General features: G+C 40.0%; 2 protein-coding genes across 5 annotated transcripts in view; one reads left to right on the forward strand and one right to left on the reverse strand.

Moving 5' to 3' along the window:
• Positions 1-300: 300 nt before the first annotated feature.
• TUG1 (taurine up-regulated 1) lies at positions 301-9,974 on the reverse strand (the record flags this gene model as incomplete). The annotated part of the gene is made up of 2 exons (XM_047088509.1): positions 301-6,411; positions 7,575-9,974. A coding segment is annotated over one exon (462 nt), but the record flags the coding sequence as incomplete, so codon positions are not given.
• A 316-nt stretch (positions 9,975-10,290) lies between these two features.
• The window catches only part of MORC2 (MORC family CW-type zinc finger 2), a 39,982-nt gene continuing 24,539 nt past the window's right edge, over positions 10,291-25,733 (forward strand). For all 4 annotated transcript variants that reach the window (XM_047088282.1, XM_047088283.1, XM_047088284.1 and 1 more), the window contains exons 1-3: positions 10,291-11,517; positions 18,677-18,730; positions 21,064-21,098. In XM_047088282.1, the coding sequence (XP_046944238.1) occupies positions 11,450-11,517; positions 18,677-18,730; positions 21,064-21,098 (157 nt within the window). In that variant the 5' untranslated portion in view covers positions 10,291-11,449. The remainder of the gene's footprint in view (positions 11,518-18,676; positions 18,731-21,063; positions 21,099-25,733) is intronic.

Below are 25,733 nucleotides of genomic sequence, written 5' to 3' on the forward strand. Positions count from 1 at the left end.
TTTTAACAGACATGTAGATTTCCTTATATGGCTGAACCATATATTATTCAACAATCCTTTATGGATAAACACTTAGGTTTTCCTCTATATTTTTCTACCATGTAATTTTTATGCTTCTGTAGTAACTTAAACATTGTCACTTCTTGTTTCACTTTGTCTTCTGGCATGGAAAATAATATTCAGTGTGGCCATGACCTCTAGTTTAATAAATATTTGGATTTGTCAAGTTTTGATATTGGTAGATAGTATTTAGTCAGGGCTGACTCAATTTTAAACAATAGAAACCCAACTCAAAGTAACTTAAAGCAAAAAAGGGTATTTATTGGCTCACATAACTGAAAAGTCCATAGGGATAAACTAGCTTCAGGCACGGTTGGATCCAGGGGCATAAACATTGTCATCAGGACTCAAGTCTCTCCATCATTTGGCTCTGCTTTCCTTTGCACTGGCTTCATTCTCTGGCTCATTTGATAGGGTGGGCCCTGTTGGTTAGAACTTTTCATACTACAAAGTCAAGCAATCTCAGTAAAGAGAGCTCCTGAGCCTCTCCTCCACAGTTCAGTAAAACTCCTAGGGCTGAGTATCACTGGACCAGCTTTAATCACACGGCCATTCCAGAACCAATTACTATGGTGAAGGAGATGGACCATGCTGATTGATCAGGTCTGAATTACATGTCCACCCAAGAAGCTTAAAGGTAGGCCAGACTGTTTGAACCATGTGGACTAGAAACAGGGAAGTGGTTCCAAGAAACATCAGAGTTGTTACAATGAGATGGAATGAATGCTGGTCAATCAAAAACAACTGATGCCAATGATAAGACCACATACTAAAAAAGTTTAGTCTGTGTTCAGTAACAGCTGGCATTGTTACTTTCTTGACAATAAAAGAATTCTGAAAAAACGTCATGAGTAAGTTTGTCCTGTACTCAGGAAGCTTGTAATCCATTTGAATGGAATAATCATATCCAATAGCATACTTTGGATGATGCAATAAAGTTTCAATAAAAGTAAAACTCAGTGGCCATGAATCTGACAGCCCAACCATCTTGCTGACATGAAGCAGGACAACTAGCCTCCCACTGGCAAATAGTTCTGTGAGACTACTGAAGTCAGTGGTAAATTTTAAGTTCAGTGGAAAGCTCTTGTGTTTCTTTAGTCTTTCGCCAAGTTGAACTGGAACATTTCTGTCATCTCTGTATTATTGCAGAAGAGAGGAATGGACAGAGCTTGTAATCTGCTGTACTCCTTCAGATTGGGTGGAAAGGATCTCAGGTGCTGAAAATGATCAAATATATATAGGCATAGAGGCTTACTCTGCATTAAAAACAAAACTAAACAAACAAACAAAAAGGCTGCTGGTCAAGGAGTACATAGCATGGTCCTTCCAGTTATGAACAGTAAGTCCTGGGGGCTGGGGGGGAGGTGAGGTGCAGGTTGCTTCTGTTCAAAATTCCCTGGTGGAACTGGGTGTAAGATAGGCTGATACCAGTTGTAGTCTTCTCAAGCACAGCCGGTCTGATTGCAACGTGTCAAAAAAGGCAGACGAGGGCTGAGTCAGGTAAACAGGTAAATAGAGTACCTTCAGCAGGGCTAGCCACACCAATAGCCAGGATGTGATCTGGAAGAATGGGCAGATTAATATCAAAGCTCTGTAAATTAGCTTTTACCCTGAGTCCTCCAGGGTTATTCCATAGGGTTGACTCTGGATACCATTTTCTGATCTTAAAGGGCCAGTCAGGTATAGCAGCTTTAATTTTCCTGTTTATCTGCCCAGGAACTTTCAGCTCAGTAGAAGGCTATATTCTCAATTCAGACTTGAGGTTCTGTTGAGGAGTCTATGCTACATCTGGGAATGACAAGGTTGGGAGAGCCAGATTCATCAAGGTTGGCCCTACTCTCTTTGGTAATCAAGTCTCCACCTTCTGAAACTCAGTCCATCTCTGAGAATCAGCTTAAAAACAAGGCCTTAGATTGGTGGGTGGTGCTGCTGAGACTTATATTGAGATCTGAAGCAGGGAGATAGTAGGTAAGATCCTAGGTTTCAGTTTTAGGCTTTCTGCATTTTCAACTATCAATTCTTATACACAGAGCATATTAGACTCTTGAACAGATGATCATCCTCACCTTAAGCCCCTCATTTTGACTGCATTTGACAGGATTAAAGGGAATGACTGGCAGTGTAGACCAATGTCTTTTTCTGTAATGTACAGGAGAAAGAGAAAATTGAGCTGATGTTTTGAAGGTAGTAGAAAAATGGAGTCTGTAGATAACTTCTTATTAACAAACAATAGTTGTATATACAAGCAGCTAGTCATTAGATTTTTATTAGTTGAGGATGTGCAGGCCTTGTTTGATGATTTGTAGACAGAATCATGTAATCAGGGTTAGTCTAAAGAGTAAGAGACAAAGATACAAAGAAATCATTCCCAACATTTAACCAGTGCATTCATTAAAGTAGTTGAGGACAGCTGCCCCTTAAGTAGACTGTGAAGTAAGAGAATGAGATTTTTCTCATGACAAAAATCGAAGTCTACTTGTTTGACATGATCTGGTCTGGGAGTTCATGAATTGAATCCATCCTGCAGAAACAGATAAGTGTCTTAATGCCTGAGAGTATCTCATAGCAAGGAATGAAGTCAGCCACTCTGAATCAGTGTAAAACAATATTGAGACAGATGAAATTCCATTAAAATATCCACAAGGACAAGACACTGTGGTCTTGTGACATTAGGAAGAAGCTGCAGGAAGCTCTTGAGTCTACTGATAAAATTCTTAGCTGCAGGCTTTGTAGATTTTTTTTCAAGTCAGTCTACATTTTCAGCAAAAAGGTAGATATGCAACTTGAGATGCCCAGCAAGCAAGCTCCATGGCCTGGTCAAAAGGTCTACCTCCAAATAATCCTAACACCTGTAGTTGATGGTACCTGACATCAAAAGGTCCATCATAAAAGAACATCTCTCATTGGTTAGAAGAAAATCTTCCAAAGGGTCACATTTAAAATCACATACATCAGAGGATGTTCAAAAATTGTCTCTTGTGGACCAGATGTTACCTGTAGTTAGAGCAGAATATTCATAATTTTGGAGCAGATATGCCAGTGATGGAGGAAATTTTGTTTTTTAAGGTTATTACCTCATTTATCCTGGAAACAGCAGTTAAACTGAATAAAAACCAAGGAGCAGTGTAACTGCCACTGGTTGAGTCATAGTGACTTGCAGTTTTGAGAATAACATGAATAACCAGGTACCTTTTTAGGTAATGTTGCCAGAATTTCAGTTCTGCTTTCATAGTTAATGGTTATCCCTTGCACACGAAGTAGAGTACCATGGCTGATGATGGGAGGTCCAATGTACAAGTTGGTCTTATATGGCCTCAACGAGGCATCATCAACTTTAGTACCAGCTTCAATACCTGGCGATTCAGGTATCCAAGGAGATCAAGACTTCAAAGTTATGTATTTCAAGTACCACTAGAGCATGTGGTGTTTGTGATAGAAGTTGGGTAAGGGAGTGTGTCAGTGTAGAGTACATATGCATTGCTGACTATATTGAATGCCAGGAATCACTCATTTGAAATCCATCTGGGGGTACAGGGCTGTTAATCTAGGTCCATTTGATACCACTTTCAGCCCACTTGACTACCCTGGGGTGGCAAAGATATGCCCATCTTCTTGCACTTTTCTGACTTTGCCCACAGTAAGCATTCCTAAGAATGTGCAGCATCGACTGAACATGGACTGGGTTGGGTAGAGGTACAGATCAGAATGCCATTCAGGTTGCACATGTTGTCTAGGGCAGTGGTTTTCAAACTGTGTTCTGAAGAATTCTAGGTGTTGTAAAGAAGTCTCCTTAGGGGTCACCATGGTGGTAAAGGAAGATGCTTGTGGCAGGTTTCAGGCCCCCCACTCCTGCTTCATCTACAGCAGCTTCTCTTTTATTCTGGGCTTCCACATAGTTTTCATTGAAAGGGCTTCATGGTCACAAAGCCTTTGGAAAACCAATGATCTAAGAATAAGTTGTTCACAAAATGCTGAAATACAAAAAATAGGTCACAGAAACCAGAAACTGTGAGCAAAGCCTGTGGTAAGCCAAGGTGTTTTCCTATTCATTCTTTCCTTAATACGGACCACATTACAGAATGATGAAGTTAACATTCAACTCTGCTATAAATTCTGATTGCCTCAAATTGGGTTTGTGACTATCAGTGAACAGGGCTATTGGTTTTAAGTGACAATAGCACTGGGATTTTTGCAGTCAGCATACAGCTGCAAAATGCTTTCATTTCTTTGCAAGTATTATCCCAAGTCCATGGCTAGATGACTTCTCTTCAAGATCTTTGAAGATCTCAATGGGCCACAACTCAAATTCTATGAAAATATTATTCTCCTCCCCCTTTTCTCCCACCATCCTTTTCCTCCTCCCTTCCCTTCCCAATCTCCTCACCCACCTGAGATACAATGCCCTTAAACTAGGTTTACAGCACAATTTTAGGGACAGAAAAATATGTTGTTAAATGTCATGGAATTCAACCAATTTGGGGGCAAAATAAACTTTTCCCCATTCTCTTCCCACATATCCCCACAAACCTTCTAGAGGTTCCTTTCACAGAAAATAAGAGGTAACGGTCAAGATGTAGGACTCTCAGATGATAAAGACATACAAATTCAAGCAGTTATTGACAAAAGTAAGAAAAGAGGGTGGTGGTTTCAAAGATTCCGTTTACTCCTGAGTCTTCAGGGCAATCAGGAAGCACTGGCTATACTGCTCCAAAGCAGTTTCTCTATTAAAAGGAATGCTCCCAAAAGAACAGTCTGTCCTTGATTAAACTTACTACACACTAGGCTAAATATCTCAGTGAGGCTCTTTGTTGCAAGTCTTCTGAGATCCTTTAATATGCTACACTCAATTGGGAAGGGAACACGTATTTTACCACCTTACAAGACTACACAAGCTCTACATATAGATGTTGTATGCATGCATCATATACATGCATACATACACATATGTGAACAGTACTGCTCTAAAGAAATGGAGGATCCATTTTAAGTAAATTTTGAGGGATAGAAGACCTTAGATAAGATATCAGTGTCCAAGAGTACTAATAAAACTTTTTAAAAAATTTTACAAAGAACAAAACATGAAAAGGGATTTCCAATCAGGCCATTTGGGAATGTGAGAGGACTATGTGAACAACAGATCTAGAAGTAGCTTTGTGTTTCATGTTGTGTAGTCTTACTGTCAGATGACCATGTGCCATGTTGACTGGATAAATCTACCACTAAGGAGACAGTCTGCTCTTAAACCTTAGGGGTAGTGCCATAGAATTCTGGCTTAGATGGAGCCATCATAAAATTACACTTATGACATCCTGACTGACTGAGGACACCATATCAGGAAGTGGGAAACTTTTCTGGGGTTACCAAACTCCAGTCATTTTAACACTGCAGGTAAAGTAGAGGCTAAATTAATTCCATGGAGAGAACTGGACTGGGAGTCAGAAGGCCTGACCTTTATCACTTCGTAGCTATGTCACCTTGGATAACCTTTAAACTTCAATTTCCTCATTTGCAAAAAGAAATTATAATCTATTGTGTTGTTTTGATAATTGAGATTTATGCATGTAAAAGTGCTTTGAAACTATAAAGTGCTATATAAACATAAGGGATTACCATGATAGGTTCTACCTGGATGTATCAAGAGGCCTTTTCTGGAATCTGATTGGAGCTTTGTGAGATGCTGTTAGATAAAGGGATTCCTTGGTAGAATTTCTTACATTTGTGTGAAAAGTTCTGGTTCCTGAGTAATCCCAAAGATGCTGAGTTCACTGTGCCTTTGTTTTAATTCCAGTATCTGCTGGTCAGAATATCTGCTTTCTATTCAGTAGGCTACTACAGACTTGAAGTGGAAAAAGAATAGGGTCCCGTGATCTGGATAGGACCCTAGACACTTCACGAATTTCAATCATTCGAAATTGTGGGGTATGATCCAACGTTGTTCTTGAAAGATGTTACCATTCTTCAGTGTTGATAACTAAAAATCCCCTGGTCCAAATTTATTATGTGTCTCTGAAGGCTTTAATTGAAGAAACGAAATGCACACTCATGGAACAAACTGGGCCTTCTGCTGTGATAAAATAGCTTCAGCTATCTGGCTTGAATAGTTTGACTTCACTATAAAGGGCTGTACTGAATCTGGGTAGAACAGGACAGGAGTGGAGATGAAGGCCACATCATGATGGTTGAATGCCTCTTGGATCACCATGGTCCACTGGAATGGTGTCTTCTTCAGCAGTAAGGTGAAGGAATCACCATGGGCAAAAATCCAGGTACCAGATCTATAGGCTGATGGAACAGTACAAGGAAGGTGGTCAGAAGGTCCAGGTGAACACTCAGCCATCAGGAGGCACAGGACTGGAAGGGATAGGAACAAAACAGGTAAGATAACAAATGCACAGAATTACAAACACAGGACTCCTAACACTAGAGTGGGTCTACTGTCAGGATTATCAGCTGCTGGATGGGTACTAATTCTCAGTAAGCCTAGCTAAAAAGCTGACAGATGGGAAAATGGGGAATAATAATAATTTTTTTTAAAAAAGCCTTCTGATTAACAATTAATGATGATAAGAACAGAAACAGTTCTCTGGCAGGGACTGCTTCCTGACTCTTGAGAACAAACTGTCTTAGGAAAGCAGCAAACAAGGAACTGCCTTAAGTCTCATATTCTGGGGGAGTAATGTGACTGTATTCAGGCTGTTGGGCAGTGGTTGATGGGGGGGAGGGGGAAGAAGTGGCTCCATGGATAGCACAAGAACTGAATTTAAATTTACATAGAACACGAACCTAGATTTTGTCCTTCTTCCTTTTCCAATGCCTTGCTCAAATTATTTCAGGACCTTGCGCTTTCAAAAGCTTTTACTTTCATTTTAACAAGATGCCATCTTGAGTGGTAGAGAATAAGGTACTTGGGAAATAAGGCACTGTTCTTTGCATCCTTCTGTTAAATACCCTATGCAACGTATCAGTTTCTCTTCCATGTTTGAGGGCTCCCTAAATCTTTTAGAACTTAGAATTAAAAAAAAGAAATACATGAAACACAGAAAGAAACATGGCCCATACTAGTGATCTTTTGCCTAATCAAGAGTAATTAGATAACCACACAGCAATTAAACAAATGCTTACTAAATGTTGATTCTGAGATAGCCTAGTCTCTAAATTACTCCTTTCTATGAAATGCTTCATTACATATAGTAGTATGTGCAGCAAAGACTCTTAAAACAAAGCCTTTGCTTTCAAGGGCTTACTATCTGGAAAGAGAGCAAATGCTTGCAAATGACTACGAGGTATGCTCTGCATAGAGAGCTAAAAGGTAAACAACATGATATAATACTCAAAAAAAAAAAAAGATAAAGTTAGGGAGACTCATGAAGAAGAGAATATCTGACTTGAATATTGAAGAAATGGCATTGTTCTGACAGGTGAAGAACCAGAGGAGAGCATTCCAGGGTAGAGAAGAGAGCATGAACGTAAGTGCAGAGATGTAAGAATAAGGCATTTTGGAAAATAGCAAGTACCGTAGTTCACTTTGGATGGAGCGTCACTAGAACTTGCAATGAAGCTCTGGCAGAGACTCAGGTCTTCAAATTCCCAGTAATAGCGCTGGTGGCAGTGCTTGCTCCATTGTTGTCTCTTCTCAAATCAAGGTCAACAGCCCCCAGATTCAAAAACAAGTATGTTCAGCTCCAGAGTCCCTGTCACATCCTGACGAGCTCTTCAGGTCCCAGGTGCAGTTCTTGAAAATCTGGAAATCTGGAGTCCATGCCGTGGCTACACAGAAAAGCATCTGCTGCAGCTAGTGCAGAACACTGTAGTGAAATCTTTTCGGCCTCCTATCCTGGACATCTCATGTTTTGTTACAGAATTTCAAGCTTTGAGTTCCAGTTGTTTTTTTTCCTCTTTTCTCCTGAGGAAAGCATCTTATAAGATCACCACAGTCTTAAGATTCTTTTGAGGTACATCCAGATAACAACAAAGGAGCTAAAAGACCAACACATTTTTCTCTACAACAGTCCTTTCTCTGGAAGTGAGATCATTTGTCTCTGCCCTTTACGTAAAAGGAATAGTCAATTGATTTTCTCAGACATTTGTATGAAATAACAAAACAGGTGAACACCTAACCAGACGAAATACACTTATATGTATTTATGTTCACTTGCTTAGAGCTGTACCACTGGTAAGCACCACTCCACAAAGAGAAAATGTTTGAAATACAACTGTTCAAACATTTCTATAGTGTTTGCTGGATAATGGCCTGGAATTTGATAAAAGCAGCTGACAATTAACAAAGAAGCAATAACTGGCATCTTGGCCATCTTAGTAACACACTTGCAAGCAAATAGAATACAAAGCAGGCCAGGAAAAAAGTAAGCACTGAAACACTTCCAAATCTACTGATTTTGAAGTTCAGCCAAAGTCATAACAAAATTTCAGAGAATGCTAACCTTCAATTAATAAAGATAAGCCCCCAAACATCTTCAAGAATTCCATGCCTGGTTTAGTCTGTTCCAGTGAGCCAGCTTGCTAAAAATCCACCTGCACCATTAATTAGCTGGACTCGGCAGCACCATTTAAAAATAAGCCTGCTCACTACCAACCGCAGAGACTAAAGATATACAATAGAAGCAAGTAATGGATGGCAACCATGGTCGTGGAAAATGGTCAATGAAAGGGAAAGGTAGTCAGGCACCAGTATAAGCAGCAGAAAAACAAGAGTTGCTAGGCCAAGGATTAAATAGGTTTCTCGATACTAGGGAACACATCCATTTCTAGTTTCAGCTGCTTTATATTGGGTGCCATAAACCATACCATACACGTCAGCCAGCGTTCAGGCACCCCATGGTAAAAGGAAAGGACTCAGAATAGAAGCCAAGCAGTGGAGTGTTGTTACCCCAAATATCCATTATGCATAGAAACAGCTCACATATCCCAGGGATCCTAACAGGGGCTTCAAATCGGTTGTGAAGGGTCCCAAATGACATCTAGGCCTCAGTTTCCTCCTCGTGGCATTACGGAATTGTGTTCTTAACTCCTCTGGGTCACAGCCCCCTTTTGAAAACTTGCTGGCGATGGATCCTCATTCCCCCAAATGCACACTCCCACTATTTCTGCATACAATTTCGGGGGAACTTGGGGGCTTCCAACTCCAATCCAAGGTTCCCAGGTTCAAAATCCAAGAACTGGGCAATTGCTAACTTTTCTTACAACTCAAAAAAAACCCCATTACAAACAATAATCATCCCTTACGTACACCGACGCTTTATAGTTTACAAAGCGCTTTCAACCCTACAAACATTGATAGGCAGAGGAGGAAACTGAGGCGCTGACAAATTACAGAGTGATTTGCCTAAGGTCACTCGGCCAGCTGGTGGCTAGGCCCGGAAGCAAACCCAGCTCTTCCGACTCCGGGGCTTGTCTCCCCGCCCCGGAGCTGCCGCCAAAGCTCCCGCCCCTCACTAAGGGGGCATGAGGAGGAAAAGACAAAGTAGAAAGCCCACCACCAACCATCCCCCAGCCCCTTCTTGCCCCCCCAACTGGGTCCTTGCAGGCCCCGAAGGGTGGCGCCAGGCCTCCACGCCGGCCCCGGCCACCCCCGCCTCCCCGGCCGCGCCAAATCCCGCCGCCGCCGCCTCCCCGGGAGCGGGGCGGAGCAGCTGCCCGCCGCCGCCAACCACCCGGACGACTCCTCGTCGAATCGCAAACGCATAGGCCGCCGCCCGAGTTCTGCGTACGAGAAGAAAGACGCGGCGCGAGCGCCAACGGCCACCGGGCGCGCGCCGCGGCGGCCGGGCCTGCGCCCCAAGAGCTGGATGCCAGAGCAGGAGAAAGAGCCGCCAACCGATCGCTCGATCGACCGCGCGCCCGCTCCTTCGCCCTACCAGACCGGGGAGGGGGGGAGGGCGCGCCAGGGCGTCTTCGAGTTAGGGGCCTGACTCCCCGGCGACGAGACAAGATGGCTCCTCCGGTCCGCGCCGCAGCTACCGTCCCGGCTGCGTCGCTCGGCCCGCCCCCGGTACTGTTTCTTTAAATGGCGGAGAGGGTCATGAAAGCAGGAAGAGAGGCGCGCGCTCTCACGTGACAGGGGCGGGCCCGGCTAACAAGATCCGGTCACGTGGAGACACGCTACCCACCAATCAGGAGGCGTCGCATCAGGGCGGGGGCGGGAGGAGCTGTGGCTCTGTGATTGGCCTAATGCACCGCGGAGGCCTCGGGGGCTTGGGGCGTCGGGGAGTGCGCGAGGTGGCTCGGGTTGTGTGCTCTAGCGGAGACAAAGCAGTGGCTGAGGTGGCTGTGGCGGCTGCGGCAGCGGCGGCAGAACACCTATAAACAACGAGTTCTGTGGTGTTGAGTCCTGTCATCTCATCCAGCGCGGCGCGTGGGCGGCTGGTCTCGCGGCGGCGGCGGCAGCGGCGGAGGCGGAGGCAGCACATGGTTCCAAGAGCGCGCTGCGGTTGTTGGGTTCCAATTCCGTGGGGAGGGACAAAGGCAGCTTTGAGCACCCGGCAACGCCGGGTCGGGTGCTGCGCTCGCCACCCTGCCCTCGATCCGGGCCTTGAAAGCTGGGACTAACTCCTCTCTGTGAGGAGGAGGAGGCGGCGGCCTCGGGACTGAGGCCCTGGAAGGGCCTGAGAGCCGGAGGCCTCTGTCTGAGGGAAGTGGGGGAGGGGCGCTGCCCGCCTGAGGTGATTTGGGCGGGTCAATTCTGAGGCCTTTTTGTGGGTCAGTGTGAGGTAATTTGACCCACTACCCTGAGGAGATTGCGACGGGACCACAAGCTAGGTCTGGTCTGGGCTTTCGAAACGGAAATCGCCATCAGCGATTAGGAGACTTCAGTTGGGAGGTGGTGAAGCGGGAACTAACGCCATATGCACTCCGTCGACTTCGTGGCCGCCAGCCTGGGGCCTCTTTAAGAATCACAGGATCTTTGGTGAAGACATGGGTGGCTGTCCAGTTTTATGACAGAAGTTGGTAGCTTTCCGGATTGATAAATTTCCTGGCCGGAAATTTAGAGGAACAAAAAAGCTCGAAGAACGTGAAGATGGAGCAGTAATAAAACCTCTCAAGTCCAATACTGTCTACTCCAAGACCGTCCACATTTGACTCCTTGAACTATCACAACTTAAACTAAAGCTTAAGACTACAAATCTATGACATAGTTTTTTTCAGAATATTACATCATAGTCATTAAGAAGATAAAAAAGCTTGGAGAGATCAATTGTAGTTTTAGACATCTCTTTCAATATATTTTGGATAGACACCAGTTAACCTTGTTTAACAGTAAGGAGCACAGACTTAACCAAACCTTTACTGGAAGGAATCCTGGAAAATCTATTCCATTATAAAGTTATAGTTCCCAGTTAGTGGGTGAAGGACTGGAGACCTCACCGCACTCATGGCTTTCACAAATTACAGCAGTCTGAATCGAGCTCAGCTAACCTTTGAATATCTACATACAAATTCGTAAGTATCCTTTAGGTGCCACTGAGGTCACTGATAACTCATTCCTTGATAATACGAAAATCGTTTTCCCAGAAAATTCTGCTTTTTTTACTTTTTGGGATGTATCACTGGATGAGTCTTGAGCTCTGTATTGAAGAACTGAGATAAGTGAGATATTTGTTGCTAATCCAGAAGAATACGATCTTCATTTGTTGGATCAAAATTTATTTGATCAAATGCAAATTTTAGTTATTTGAAGTCAATATATTGACGTGTTTGATTCAAGTGTTTGATAGGAATCCAACAAGTGCTGTTCTTTGGATCCTCAGGAGTTGGACTATTCTCATATCAACTTTCTTTTTAGCGACAACAGCCAAAACAGTTGGGTTATAACAAGTCTTTTTTTTCCTAACAAGAAAAAGAAAAGAATGAAGATCTTTAAATGACAACTTGTGAGAAGAAATTACTAATTTTTGTTTTCAGCAAACAGTTGGCCTTATCTTCCTGGGAAATTCGTCCCTAATTCCAATGAAATTTTTATGTGCTAGGCAGAAAATAGCAACTTGTTTAAACCCATAATTTAAGTAGCCTTTCCCCAAAATGTGTGCAAATCACAGAACACATATGGTGTTTATGTTCGAGCTCATGAGGAGATTATCATTATTCCGTGTTGATCTGGAATGTTTCAGGGTTAACTGTTATGCCACTCTCTTGGAAGTAATTCAGTGGGGTCATAACTACTTAGTGTTCTAATACATTCATTCATCACTTTTGAGATGAAGGTAAGTATTCTACCATTTTAGTATCTGCAGAGGTGATGAGCAGCTACATGAATGGCTCAGAGATCTGAAGAACCGCTTTGAGGGTTGAGATGATAGACTTCAAACATCTAGTAACAGTAAAATAATTTTTAGCTTTTTATGGGAAAGGGCAACATGTTATGACGTCTGTAATTTTTTTTTTTTTGCTTTTTTTCCTATCAAGGAAATAAAAATTTTGAGTAGTGAATTGCCAAATGGTGATAGTCTGGTTTTATTTTTTGTTTAGGAAGCTTATTAGTGAACTAGAACTGGTTTTAGAGTAGGTACTGTAGGGCCTGAGAGGCGAAGTCTCATGCTACGGAAGATGAATCTGAAGCCCACTTAGATAGGTTGGTGATGCTTATTTAGCTAATTAATAACGTCTTGGGCAAGACCCTCAGTATCCTTTTTTATATTTGAATTGTGTTTAAGAACAAGCATTTGAAGACCACTTAGATGTTCACCGGTGATTGTATTTAATAATTGGTTACTTCAGTTCTGAATTGTGGAATGAGGGGCCAAATTTGGAATGACAAGACTATATGATAATCTTGGAAGAGCTTCCCCAAAGACTTTTTTGATAATAATAGTAACAACAGTTAATTGCTTCTTGCCAGTCACTTTTAAACGTGTAAAATAATCCTTATAGTAACCTTGCTGGAGTAAGGATTATTCCTATTTTGCATTTGAGGAAACTGGGCTCAGAGTAACATGCCAGAAGTTACACATCTGCTAAGTGGCAGGTTTAAGGCATCAAGATTTAAGGCAATAAGTTTTACCTGGCCATAATGGTTAGTGTTTTTAGCTAACAGGCAGTACTAACTCTAGTCGAGTATACTTTTAAGGGCTTGTTTTCTTATAAAGCAAAGGGTTTACTTCCTACTTTGAAAGTCTATTCAATTTTAGTTTATCTCAAATTTTTTAATTTGAGGTTCTGGAATACTCTTATATTGCCATTTTATAACTTATTAACAATAGGTGAACAGAACTAAGGTATAGAATAAAATTCTAGTTAAGTCACTTGTTTAAAATACAACTGGAGAATTCTCTGTGAATTTGACTTTCCCATATTGAGTTGGAACCACCTGCTTGCATGAACATTTGAGGGTTGAATGTATCATTTTGGAGGCTCTAGATTTTCTAATCTGGATCACACCTTTGAAGTTGTATACTTTAGGATGTATCTAATCCTGCCAGAAGAAAATATGAACCCTGGAATACCAAGATAAGTTGGTTTGTAACCAGTTTGAAGATTTATTTATCATGGTAATGTGACTAGAAATTCATTTCTAGAGGAAACAAATGTTTAAATTTTCCTAAGCCGTGACTTGTTACTCGTTATGATGGTAGATGGATCTTCTCTGTGTTAAGTGATGCAAGGTCACCTTCAGAAATGAGAAGATTTTTCTTAGAGTACCTTCTCCTTTGTTCTGTTACAATTTTTAAAACACAAAACAATTATAGAGTGTCTGACATCTACAATATTGCCATATTGTGAATTATGTAAGGTATGGCCCTTTGCTTACCTCCCGTGTAACATAGACTTGCAGGTGGAACACAGGCAGACTAGAAGGATAGAAATCAGTGTGGTGCAATGGAGAGAGCATGCATAGGCTTGGGAGCCAGCCAGGCTTGGACTTGACTGCTTCCTGGTTGAGTTTTTGGGCAGATTGATTTCCCTGAGCCTCTGTTTCTTCATCTATAAAATGGAGCTAATCTGACAGTGTTTATGAGGAGTATGTTAAATAATGTTTATAAAGTAATTAGCTCATACATGGTACATGATGATCATTGAATAGATGGTGATTATTGTTTATTCAGTGTATGATTTATATAAACCACAAGTTGGTCAATATGGTAGCAAGTTGCTGTTTGGTGGTATTCATTAGACAGATACATTCTTAGGAGCACTTACTGGAGACAGTAAACATCTGTCTTGAATTTTTTTTTTTTTTTGTATGATGTCTGTGGTAAGTGTTGATGGTTATTCGTTACGTCAGCATTAAGGTTTAAAGCAGGCCTGCGAAATTTTCATAACATGAAAGTCTTAGTCTTGGTTATTTTCTTTTAATACTGGGTGTTGCAATTACGAAATGATAAGAGTTTTTGAATAAAAGGAGTTTTATACAGTTACTGGTCTTTAGTGGTGGGTTTTGTGACTGTTAGTAAAAAGTTCATGGCAATCTAGGTGCTAGATTCCAGATATAGTGATGGTAGTGATGTTCCTTTGTGACAAGATGCGTGTCTTATGTCACTGTTTGCAGTACTGCTAAGTGGTCTGAGAGAGCAGGATGCTTAAGTATAAGATGACTGCTTTCCATGTCTTTTCCTCTTGGCATGTTTGATAAATTATCTTGGCCATATGATACTTTGGTTTGTTTTATTTATATATGTAGTGAATGAACATAGAGGAACCTGTCACCTCTAGAGACTTAATAGTTTTGGGGACTTACAATCCTGTTGAAATGTGGGTTCATGCTCTAAATATATTAAAACTATTTGAATGTAAAAATTGTTGCTCTAGTTTCTCAGCTTTATTTTCTAGCAGTTAAGGCAATTAACTGTTGTCAACATCTCCAAGAACACAGCAGAAGCTATCACTGTATGATAGACTTGTGGATAATCTATTGGTTTAAATTCAGGCTGAATATAAATAGGGACAGCATATTCCTTATGTAATGAGTAGATTTACCCGTGAATTTGTCACTGGAAATGCTGAGCTGCAAAACTATTTTGATCATGGCACAAATGGCATAAAAGCCAAGATCACTTGAAAGTGAGAGTTTGTTAAAAATCCTTGTCTTTTTCCAGATGGTTGACCTTTCTTTGATAACATGCAAAGAATCTTTACATCTGTGAAAATAATTTTCTTTGATACTTGCTCAGATATCTGTTTCAAATGCTAGCAAGCAATGAGTGTGCCTCTTTGAATATTATTTGAAAAAAGGAGAGAACTTATGCAGTCAGTATGTTTTTGGTTCTTCTGATTTTAAAAAACATTTAGAACTCTGATTTTAGAATTTGTTAGTAGGACCCATTAATCAATCAATCAGTTGAAGGTCTGGAGAAGAGATGTGCGTTGTCTCTGACTTTCCCAACAGTTGTCACAAAAGGCCCCTTTTGTGATGTGTCAGTATACATCACAATAATATCCCTTAGCTACACTTTTTAAATTTTATTCTTATTTTTTTAATGTTTATTTTTGAGAGGGAGAGAGCACATGTGTGTGCGAGCGGAGGAGGAGCAGAGAGAGGGAGACACAGAATCCAAAGCAGGCTCCAGGCTCTGAGCTGTCAGCACAGAGCCTGACACGGGGCTCAAACTCATGGACCATGAGATCATGACCTGAGCCGAAGTCAGATGCTTAACTGACTGAGCCACCCAGGAGCTCCCACTTTATTTTTTTAAAAAAAATGTCTATTTATTTTGAGAGGGAATGTGTGTGTGTGTGCACACAAGCTAGTCGGGAGGAGTGGAGAGAGAGGGAGAAAGAGGATCCCGAGCAGGCTCCGTGCTGTCAGCACAGAGCCCAATGTAGGGCTCAATCCCATGAACCATGAGATCATGACCTGAGCTCAAGAGTCTGACACTTAACTGACTGAGCCACCCAAGTGCCCCTCCCTTGGTTACATTTTAAAGATATTTGTTAGCTTGTCTGAAATAGTTACGTTTGGAACAGCATTGATAATATGTGGAACAACAAAAGCCATTTGGAATGTTTTCTTTAAATTCTAAATATACAAGGCACATTTCTAAACATCGTGTAGAAAGCAGTGAAAACTTAGCCAGAGATACTTTGTCCTTACCCTATTGAGATCTTCTTGAATTCTGAATGTCTCTCATTTTCATGTGAAGCAGTTTTCATGTGAAGCAATCAGAAATATGTATTGCTGAGAAGCAGTCACCATTTCTTTTTTTAAATTTTTTTTAATGTTTATTCATTTTTGAGAGAGAGAGAGGCAGCGAGCAAGCAAGGGAGGGGCAGAGAGAGAGAGACAGCCACAGAATCCTAAACAGGCTCTAGGCTCTGAGCTGTCAGCATAGAGCCTGATGTGGAGCTTGAACTCACAAACCGCGAGGTCATGACCTGAACTGACGCCTAATCGACTGAGCCACCCAGGTGCCCCTATGGTCGCCATTTCTGTTTGTGATTTCTTTGCCCTGATAGTAAAGGGTATTAGAGTAAGTTTTGAAGACTATTCATATTCACTGTTTTCACTACCAAAGGCCAGTTCTTCATTCTTTGATGTATTCCAGAGATTCCTGCATATAAATTGTAGTCCATTCTTATGGTTGTTCTGTTTGTTTGTTTGTTTGGGTTTTTTTGGTTTACAGGAGTTTTATTTCTGAATTTCCTTGACTATATTAAAGTATAACTTTTTATTGAAATAAGTATTGCAATAGAATTTGTTATTTTATATAACAATCCTCAAATTTTAATTTAAAAAAATTTAATTTAAAAAAAATTTTGAGGATGGAGAGTAATTCACTATGTTAAGTTTTTAGCTACTTCTATTCAGACAGGAAAATGACTGAAAGCTTGAGAGCAAATGTTAGATTCACTTTTAAATTATATTACCTTTAGTAAATCACCTTTAATTTTCTAACATTTCTCTCTATTTCTTTAGTGTAGTAATCTACAGAATACTTCTTTGTTTCTTCAGATGATAATTTGAAGAATTTAAGATGATTCTAGAAACTTAAATATTTTTAATTAAAGACACATATGTTTTATGCAGGTGTTTTTTTCATAGAAATTGTTTTTCTTTAAAAAAATTTTTTTTAATGGTTATTTAGTTTAGAGAGAGACAGAGCGCCAGTGGGGGAGGGGCAGAGAGAGAGGGAGACACAGAGTCCTAAGCAGGCTCCAGGCTCTGAGCTGTCAGCACAGCCCGATGGCAGGGCTCAAACCCATGAGCATCAAGATCATGATCTGAGCTGATGTCTGATGCTTAACTGACTGAGCCACCCAGGTGCCCCTGAAATTGTTTTTCTTTTCATGTAAAATAATTAAGGATTGGATTTTGGTCAGAAGAATTTGAACTCTATTTTCTAAGTGAATTGGAGATAAATTTCTACTTTTTACTAAGACCTATTGATGCCATCTTGGATTAGCAACAGATATAATCACTGATCTCACGGGGGAAAAGTTCTTCCTAAAATTCCAATATTTTTTTTTCTTTTAGTAACAGTTTTAATTCAAAATTTGTAGTTGTAAAAATTTGTGGGTTTACTTGAGGGGAAACCAGGGTTTCTGGACAGTTCAGCTTTGGGTGTTTATAAACAAATATTTTACAATTTGTTTTAAGTTTTACATGATATAGTAAGTGATCAGAGATCCTGGACACTGGTTATTTAATTTTGGTATATTTCATTCTAAATTTTTAGAAATTTTCACTTTAATGGCTACAACAGTTATACCAAAAAAAAAAAAATTAATGGGTATAATTTGTGTATTTTTGAAAAATTGATGATGGTAATGTACTTAGGTTAATGATTTTACATTTTCTTTAATCAAAAGTCAAGGTTTCTAGGGGGACGCATTTTACTCTTATACCTAAAGAGGACTATTACGGAAAATAGCACAAAGAGAGTGTAAGTGGAGAAGTAATTTAAGGATGCATCTTAGGCACACATATTTATTGAGTTATGAATAATAATGGTAATTGTGTATTTATCTAACCCAACTTTGAGCAGCCTCCTGGAAGAGAGATGACCTTGAAGGGGCTAACAGGGACCTTAGGAAGAACACACCACGCTATTGTCCTCCTAAGAGGAATTGTTCAACAGGGTCTTGGATTCCCTTCTTTAATGTGGAGAAAGCTGTTTTTGGCTAGAATTGGAAAGTCAGGAAATAGATTATCCTCTCCTTTCTCCTCACTTTCAAATGGAATATTTTGCTTATAAACTGCACAAAAGCAAATGAGTTTTCTTCTTTTACCAATAGATAACACCTAAGTACTGATAAAGCAGAATGTTAGCAAGTCACCCATTGAGCATGCTTAGAGATATGCGGAAACTGATAGCTGGTTAAGGCAATGAAAAATAAAATACATTTTTTCTAGACAGAACATGAGTAGTGGAAAATGCTGCTTTTAAAATAGTATATACACATAGGAATCTTAATGCTTCAGAGTGGGTTTCTTAACATAGTAAGAATAGACATGAGTAGACAGCAAGATTTAATAGATTAACATTTGAGGGGGCTTAGCAACTCTTAAAGGTTTCGAGTTGTGGGGAAATTTCAGTAGTGTAAAGTGACAATGCAAATGGGAATTTTAGATTTTCTAAAAACTTTAATATTTTATAACCTTGACTTATTAGGTGTCATAGTTCAATTCTGTAATTCTTTTGCTGATTCTTAGTATTTATCATTTCAGAACTACTCATGAATTCTTGTTTGGTGCTCTTGCTGAACTGGTTGATAATGCAAGGTATGTAGTCTTTTAGGCATACAAGCTGTGCTTGAAAACTTTTTGGGTCCTTGTGACTATTGTTTTCTGAAGACTTAGGAAGGAGACAGTTCTGTAAGCAGCTGCAATTCCCTCCTAAGAGGCCTCTTACCCCAAAAGTATTTTTAATAGCATGTTAGTTGATACTTCTACTTTACTTGATTAACTTTAATTCACCCATTGCTTGTCCTAAAAATAGTGAACTTATGACCTTCCAAGTTATCTTCCCTTGTGTATTAGAGCAAGATAATTGAAATGAAATGCAAGGAATTAAGATAGGAATTTAGCAATCAAGGTAATGGGACAGACAAGATCTTATTTAATTTGTGTTACCAAAAATGTACACCATCTAAAGTCTTTAAAATTATGCCAGAGTGTGTTCCTAAAATGTATATTTAATTGACTCTAGTTGATCAAAGTATCTTCTGTTATTAGTATCTGTGTTTGGAAGAAAGTCTTCAGCACTGTGTTATATTGAGTTCTTAGTGATGGAAGTCTATAAATGTTATGTGCAAGACTAGAAAGTTTAGGTTGCCTCAAAGATAAGCAAATAGGAACATCCAAATCACGATTCTGTTCATAATTATGAAAATATTCTCTCAGTTTTGTTTCTGAATGCAGACATAAAATTCAGACACATTGCTTATTGACCAAGTGTTGATGACTAATGAAGGAAGAGGGTAAGAATTGAGAGTAGAGTACTTCCATTTTTTTTTAATTAGTTAACTTATTTTGAGAGAGAGAATGCATATGTGCATGTGCACATGAGCAGGGGAAGGGCAGGGGGAGAGAGAGAGAGAGAGAGAGAGAATGAATCCCAAGCAGGCTCCATGCTGTCATTGTGGAGACTGACGTGAGGCTCAATCCCACAAACTGGGAGATCATGACCTGGACCAAACTTAAGAGTCAGATGCCTAACTGACTGAGCCACCTAGGTGCCCTGAGAGTAGAAGTACTTTCTAAACAGATTCCCTAATTAATGAGCTGCTGGGTAATTTTCTGTTTGTATCTATATCTATACTATAAATCTATGCTATTATTACTTTTATTGTTATTCACTGGACTGTTCATGAAAGTGTGTTTGTTAATAAGTTGTTTAACCAGAAAAGTTCCATTTTGTTTCAATCCTGGTTGAGTCATAATTTTTGTATTCAATTTAAAAATGCTGTAGCTTAATGGAACTATGACTTTGCCACTTATTAGCTTTGTGAGACCATGGTGTGTTGTGGCAGACTGTCTTTTTTTATATCCTATGGTGAATTGGAGATTCCTAGGAGTATATGTTACTGTTCATGCACACATTTTGCTAATTTTTCTCATATTTGAAAATGTTTTTATGTTTTTAGGAATAGGTACATATAGAACTGAATGGACTTGAGTGGGTTTTTTTCCCCCCACTTAAAACTGATGAAACTTAGGGTACCTGGGTGGCTCAGTCGGTTGAGTGTCTGACTTTGGCTCAGGTCATGATCTCACGGTTTGTGGGTTCAAGCCCCGCATTGGGCTCTGACAGCTCAGAGCTTGGAGCCTGCTTCGGATTCTGTGTCTCCTTTCTCTGCCCCTCCCCTACTTGTGCTTTTTCTGTCTGTCTGTCTGTCTGTCTCTCTCTCTCTTTCTCCAAATAATAAAAAACCTTTAAAAATTAAAAAAATAAAATAAAACTGATGAAACTCTCTGTGCCTCATTTTCCTTGCCTGCAGTTGGCAGAATTGGACTAGATTACCTTCAAGCTGCTCTTGATGACTGAACTTGTTATTTCAGCTAATGGTTGGAGTCTGATGGAGTGCCCCAACTTCCTTTTAGGTTAGGATAAGATTATGGGCTTGTGAATTAGTATGTTGACTGTAGTGTGTATACTCTGAGACCTGATTTTTCATAGGCTTCGTGGCAGATGATTTTTTTTTCCCTTAACATTTTGTGACAAAGAAAAATGGACAAGTTACTGGAACATTTTTTATGATTGCAATCAAGTGAGTGAGAGAAACACAGTTGTGAGTCATTTTTTAGTGTGTAAAGGATGGTGTTCTTTCTTATTCTCTAGATGTTTTTACTGTGAAATCTGTATTTAAAAAATGTATCCAGGCCCTATGTGTCATGTGATTATTTTAAATAGTTTAGAGCTTCAGAAGTGTTTCACAGACACATAAGGAAAACAGTATTACTAAGTGTGAAAGTGTAATGGATACAGAATTTCTGTGTGACTTCCTGAAAATAGACTCAAAATAGTATGCATCCCACTTAAAATATTGTACATTTTGATGGTTGATACTTCATATTTTCAACTGGATCTTGATTTTTTTCTTTTAATTTTGCAGAGATGCTGATGCCACCAGAATAGATATTTATGCAGGTAAGTCTAAGTTAATGTCAGTCCTTTCCTCTGATGTTCAGTTCCTTTGAATGAATTTATTGCTATGCCTAAGAAGAAATGCTTAAGAGCTTGATTATTCCAGGTCACAGGTAGAAACAGGGCATTCCTGGTCAGGCATATAATAGAAACCAAAAATTTTGGTGCAAGGGAACTAACGTGTGGTGTCCAGATCTATAGATCTACTTAAGTAGCCACTGAGAGATTTATGGGTTAATGGAGTAGAGTAGTGGGGAACAAAGTGACCAAGTACCAGTGATTTGATTGGTTGGCTTACTGATTGGTTGATTTTACTGCTACCTGAGGCCAAAAAGAGCTTATTGGAGGCCACTTCCTCTCTCTGCAACCTCAGCAAGGACTTGGAGGGTTGCTGGTGTCAGTTGCCTAAAACAGGTAGGTTAACTGGGTTGGTGCTGGAATTCGCTGAGATGTTCTCAGGCAGAAATGTCAGAAAGGAGGGCTGCTTTGCTTGGAATTTAAAGATACTAACAGTGTCTACTGTTTGGTAGTAAAATTCTTTTTTTTTCTGGAGTAGGTACAACAGTGGAAGAATTCTTAGTCATTATCATTGGCTTTTTAAAAATTTTAAATTATCATTTTTAGTTTGCTTTCTGCCTGTTCAGTGTTTGTACCAGCATGTTTTTTGGTAATTTGAATGCTAGAAATTTGGAAGGGGAATAGGGGAAGATAGCTTTTAAATCCAATTTGGCTAGCATACTCTGTTTTTCTGATAAACTTTTCTAAAGTCTTCTGAAAGGTTTAGGCTAATATTTTGAATAACATTGACTAACATCTGAGAATACTGGTAGTTTTTGTGGGAATATACAATTATCAAATAGCCCCTCTTCATGGACTCACTCATTTGATAAATGGGAACAAGCACATAACTAAGAAGTGATTCTCAGAACCTCAGTGTTATATAATTATGATGAATCTCCCTAGATATGATGGATTTCTCATGCACATTTTCTTTAGAGCAAAGAAAATCATTCAGGACAGCTAAACGTCAGCTATACTGTTTAAATTCTGAAAGCCTTCTCAAAAAGCTATGCCGAAGTGGTGAAAATAAGACTTCTTTTATTTTTGGAAGAAAGGAACAGGAAAAAGGCATAGCAGAAGAGTCTTAGAAGATGGTTACTTAAACCCTAAGGCCAAATGGAGGAACCATTCCCAAGTTACTGTGTATCTTACATCTCAAGTGTGCTATGATGAGGAGCAATTACAGCTACCTCTGAAAGAATCAGCAGTTGTCTTAATCATTGCACAGATGGTAAAGCAGAGAAAGGGCCTCTACACCAAGTGACATTGAAAGGAAAAATCATCAGAGCTGAGTCTATTTGAAAGAAACAGTTTTAAACAGAGATCATCTCTGTCCCCTCCTTCCACCTTCGGCGGGTGAATTTCACTAAGAAAATTTTGTCCATTATACTCAAAATGGAGCATAACAGTTGGATTTCAATTTAAATGAAAAGGGCCAACTGTGCATTTATTCTGTGCTCAGTGTTCTTACTGCTGTTGTGCTTTGGGAGGAGTCCAGAGAGGATGTGATGGGGCCTTTTCTAAGTTCTCATTAGAGAACTTAAGTCTCTAATTGGAGAGACAGCACTCTGCAGATGATTAGAGAACAATAACTTGGTCTTAAGGGAATTGTCAAGGCAGTTAAAGATTAAATGGTATGATAGAATCAGTAAGGACTACAGCATTTTGGAAAAAGACTTGATTTACTCCAAATAGCTCGAGATTGGGAGTCTTGGCTGAGGTATCACTTCACTCTTTCTATCTCAGGGCCTTATTAACACATTCAACAGGAGGAATAAAAGCAACCTCATTTTACAAGTAGAATAATAAAATCAGTAATATCCTAGTACTATAAAGTTCTTATTGTTGGTACAGAGGGGAAAGTATTTTCCTGTCTCCCGTTCTGAAACTAGATTGATACTGAACTTGGAAATCCCCTCAAACATCAGATTTAGTTTGAATTCACTACAAATTCACATTTTAAAAGATTGTATTTAAACCTAAGAAGGGTGACAAAGGAACCAGACTCTTAAAGTGCAGAGGTGTTCACTCACCCAAAACATTCCTATTAGATGGGGTCATACCATAATGTGCCTGTCAGAAGTAGATTTGGTATTTTTATTGACTTTCTTGACTTCTTTGTATAGGAGTGTCACTTCTCAAAGAAAGATCCCTTTTGTGATGCCGAATCATAGAAATGGAAAATTAGAGCATGTGAACCTGAAATGTATAGTGCTCAGATGGCAAAAGAACAAGAACTTGGATGTCATTTTATTACAACTTCTGCTGAGGACATTATTTTATCATCTCTGACTTTTGATTTATTAGCTCCATTTTACATTTCTTCTGCTTCTATTTCCTGTCTTCTCCCCAGTGAGAGTTGGATGATGGGATGTGGGATGTCAGGCTGATTTGGAGAAGCTAGACTTAGCCATATTGGGGGGAGCTTAGATGTGCATCCTTCCAAATTTGTTCTGATAATCTTACATAGCTGCTACCAGGATCTGAGGCACAACTGCAAAGAAGACAGTTTGGCTTTGCCCTCCCTGTCTTGGTTCCAAAATGTATGATGGGAGTGGAAGCATACAACCCCCAGCTGCTTAGACTCTCCTCTCTCCAGAACTCCCTGTTCTTCATCAAAATCCTTTGCTTGGAGGCTTCATATATCACTCAAATGACTGACAAAGTAAATATCAGGTGTTAGGAATACATCTCTAACTTGTGGAATGTCTGAGGAGATTGTTTTAAGCAGGGATGCGATGGGTTCTTTATTCTCTAGTTCAGTGCTTCTCAAAGAGTGGTCTGTTGATGGACAGCGTCACCTGTGGAGCTTGTTAGAAATAAAAATTCTGGGGCGCCTGGGTGGCTCAGTCGGTTGAGCATCTGACTTCTGCTCAGGTCATGATCTCGCGGTTCCTGAGTTCGAGCCCCGAGTTGGGCTCTGTGCTGACAGCTTGGAGCCTGGAGCCTGCTTTGGATTCTGCGTCTCCCTCTCTCTCTGCCCCTCCCCTGCTCATGCTCTCTCTCTGTCTCAAAAATAAATAAAAACATTTTTAAAAATTAAAAAAAAAAAAGAAATAAAAATTCTTAGGTACCACCTCAGATTCACACAGACTTTCCAGGGTAGAGCCCAGAATCTGTATTTTTAACAAGGTCTTCAGCTGATTCTTAACGCAGACTACATTTTGCTCTTGCTGTTACTCTTCTTGGTCGCCTGCTTAAACCCTCCTGATTACCTAACCTTCTACAGAGAGTAGCAGCTTTTGGACTCTAAGCTCTGTGAAGGCAGTGATCATATCTGTATTGTTTACTGTTGTTTTTATCACAGAGCCAGGCACAGAGGAAGTGCTCAGTAAATGCTCATTGAATAAATGAGTGATTAGGATAAGCATTATAGCCAGGTAAAGATACCACATTGAGGGGCGCCTGGGTGGCGCAGTCGGTTAAGTGTCCGACTTCAGCCAGGTCACGATCTCGCGGTCCGTGAGTTCGAGCCCCGCGTCGGGCTCTGGGCTGATGGCTCAGAGCCTGGAGCCTGTTTCCGATTCTGTGTCTCCCTCTCTCTCTGCCCCTCCCCCGTTCATGCTCTGTCTCTCTCTGTCCCAAAAATAAATAAACGTTGAAAAAAAAAAATTTAAAAAAAATAAAAAATAAAAAAAAAAAAATAAAAGATACCACATTGCATATTTACAAAGTTGAAGAAGTGACTGCTGTGTCAGCTAGTCTCTCTTGGCCCTGAGGCAGTGTTGCACTTGATCATGGACTTGGTTACTACTAGCTGCATACAGGCTGTTGATCACTGTGTGGCCAGGAGGATCCTCTATTGGTGGATCTCTTAACCCTTGTAAACCATATGAAAAATCTTTGAAATGAAGTCTTTGAACAAGAAAGGTATCTCAGACCCCCTGTTAAGTGGTGATTTTGTGTTAAAACAGCCTGCAAATCCTATTCTAACAAACACAAGGGCCTAGAGTAACTTCCTATTTAGTGTTCCAGAAATGCCAGTAATCTTTGAAGACTTTTGAAATGCACTTGGCTTGAACCAATTTCTGAATCCCGAAGCACAGTCTTCATGTACATTTTATGGCTGAAGTGTACAGCAAATGGCTCTTGGTTAGATTTAGAACACTTTTACCATGTTCTGTATCTGACCCAGATTGAGTCTCCATGTGATACCTTGCTTCCTCCAGAAGGAAATTTTGAAGTCTTTTTGCACTTTTCTTGCACTTGCTCCTGCTTACTAGATCTCATTTGGATTCTCCATACTTTGATAAGAGGCACTGCCATAAGGAGAAATTTTCTTATCTATTAGTAGTACTTCCAGGAAGATCCTTGTTCTTCAACTTTCAAGAAGCACTTGTTATTAACATTTTAGTAGAGCTAAATTCCTGAACACTTAGTGATACTTGAAAATCTCTGTGCTTTATAGTACTTTTGAAATAGTGTTTTAAATTACACTAACTAGTTCATTTAACGAAGGTGATCATGACTCCCTTGAATCTTTAGCCTTAGGAGAGGACAAAGAGTTTTAAACTGAGATTCCTCAGCTTGGATAGTGTATGAAGTTGGTGAACCTCAGCTTAGGGGAGACAAAAAAGT

The sequence above is a fragment of the Lynx rufus genome, unplaced genomic scaffold (genome assembly GCF_022079265.1).
Source record: "Lynx rufus isolate CCGP_SWC_20201006 ecotype Redwood Valley unplaced genomic scaffold, mLynRuf1.p SCAF_24, whole genome shotgun sequence".
Taxonomy (NCBI): domain Eukaryota; kingdom Metazoa; phylum Chordata; class Mammalia; order Carnivora; family Felidae; genus Lynx; species Lynx rufus.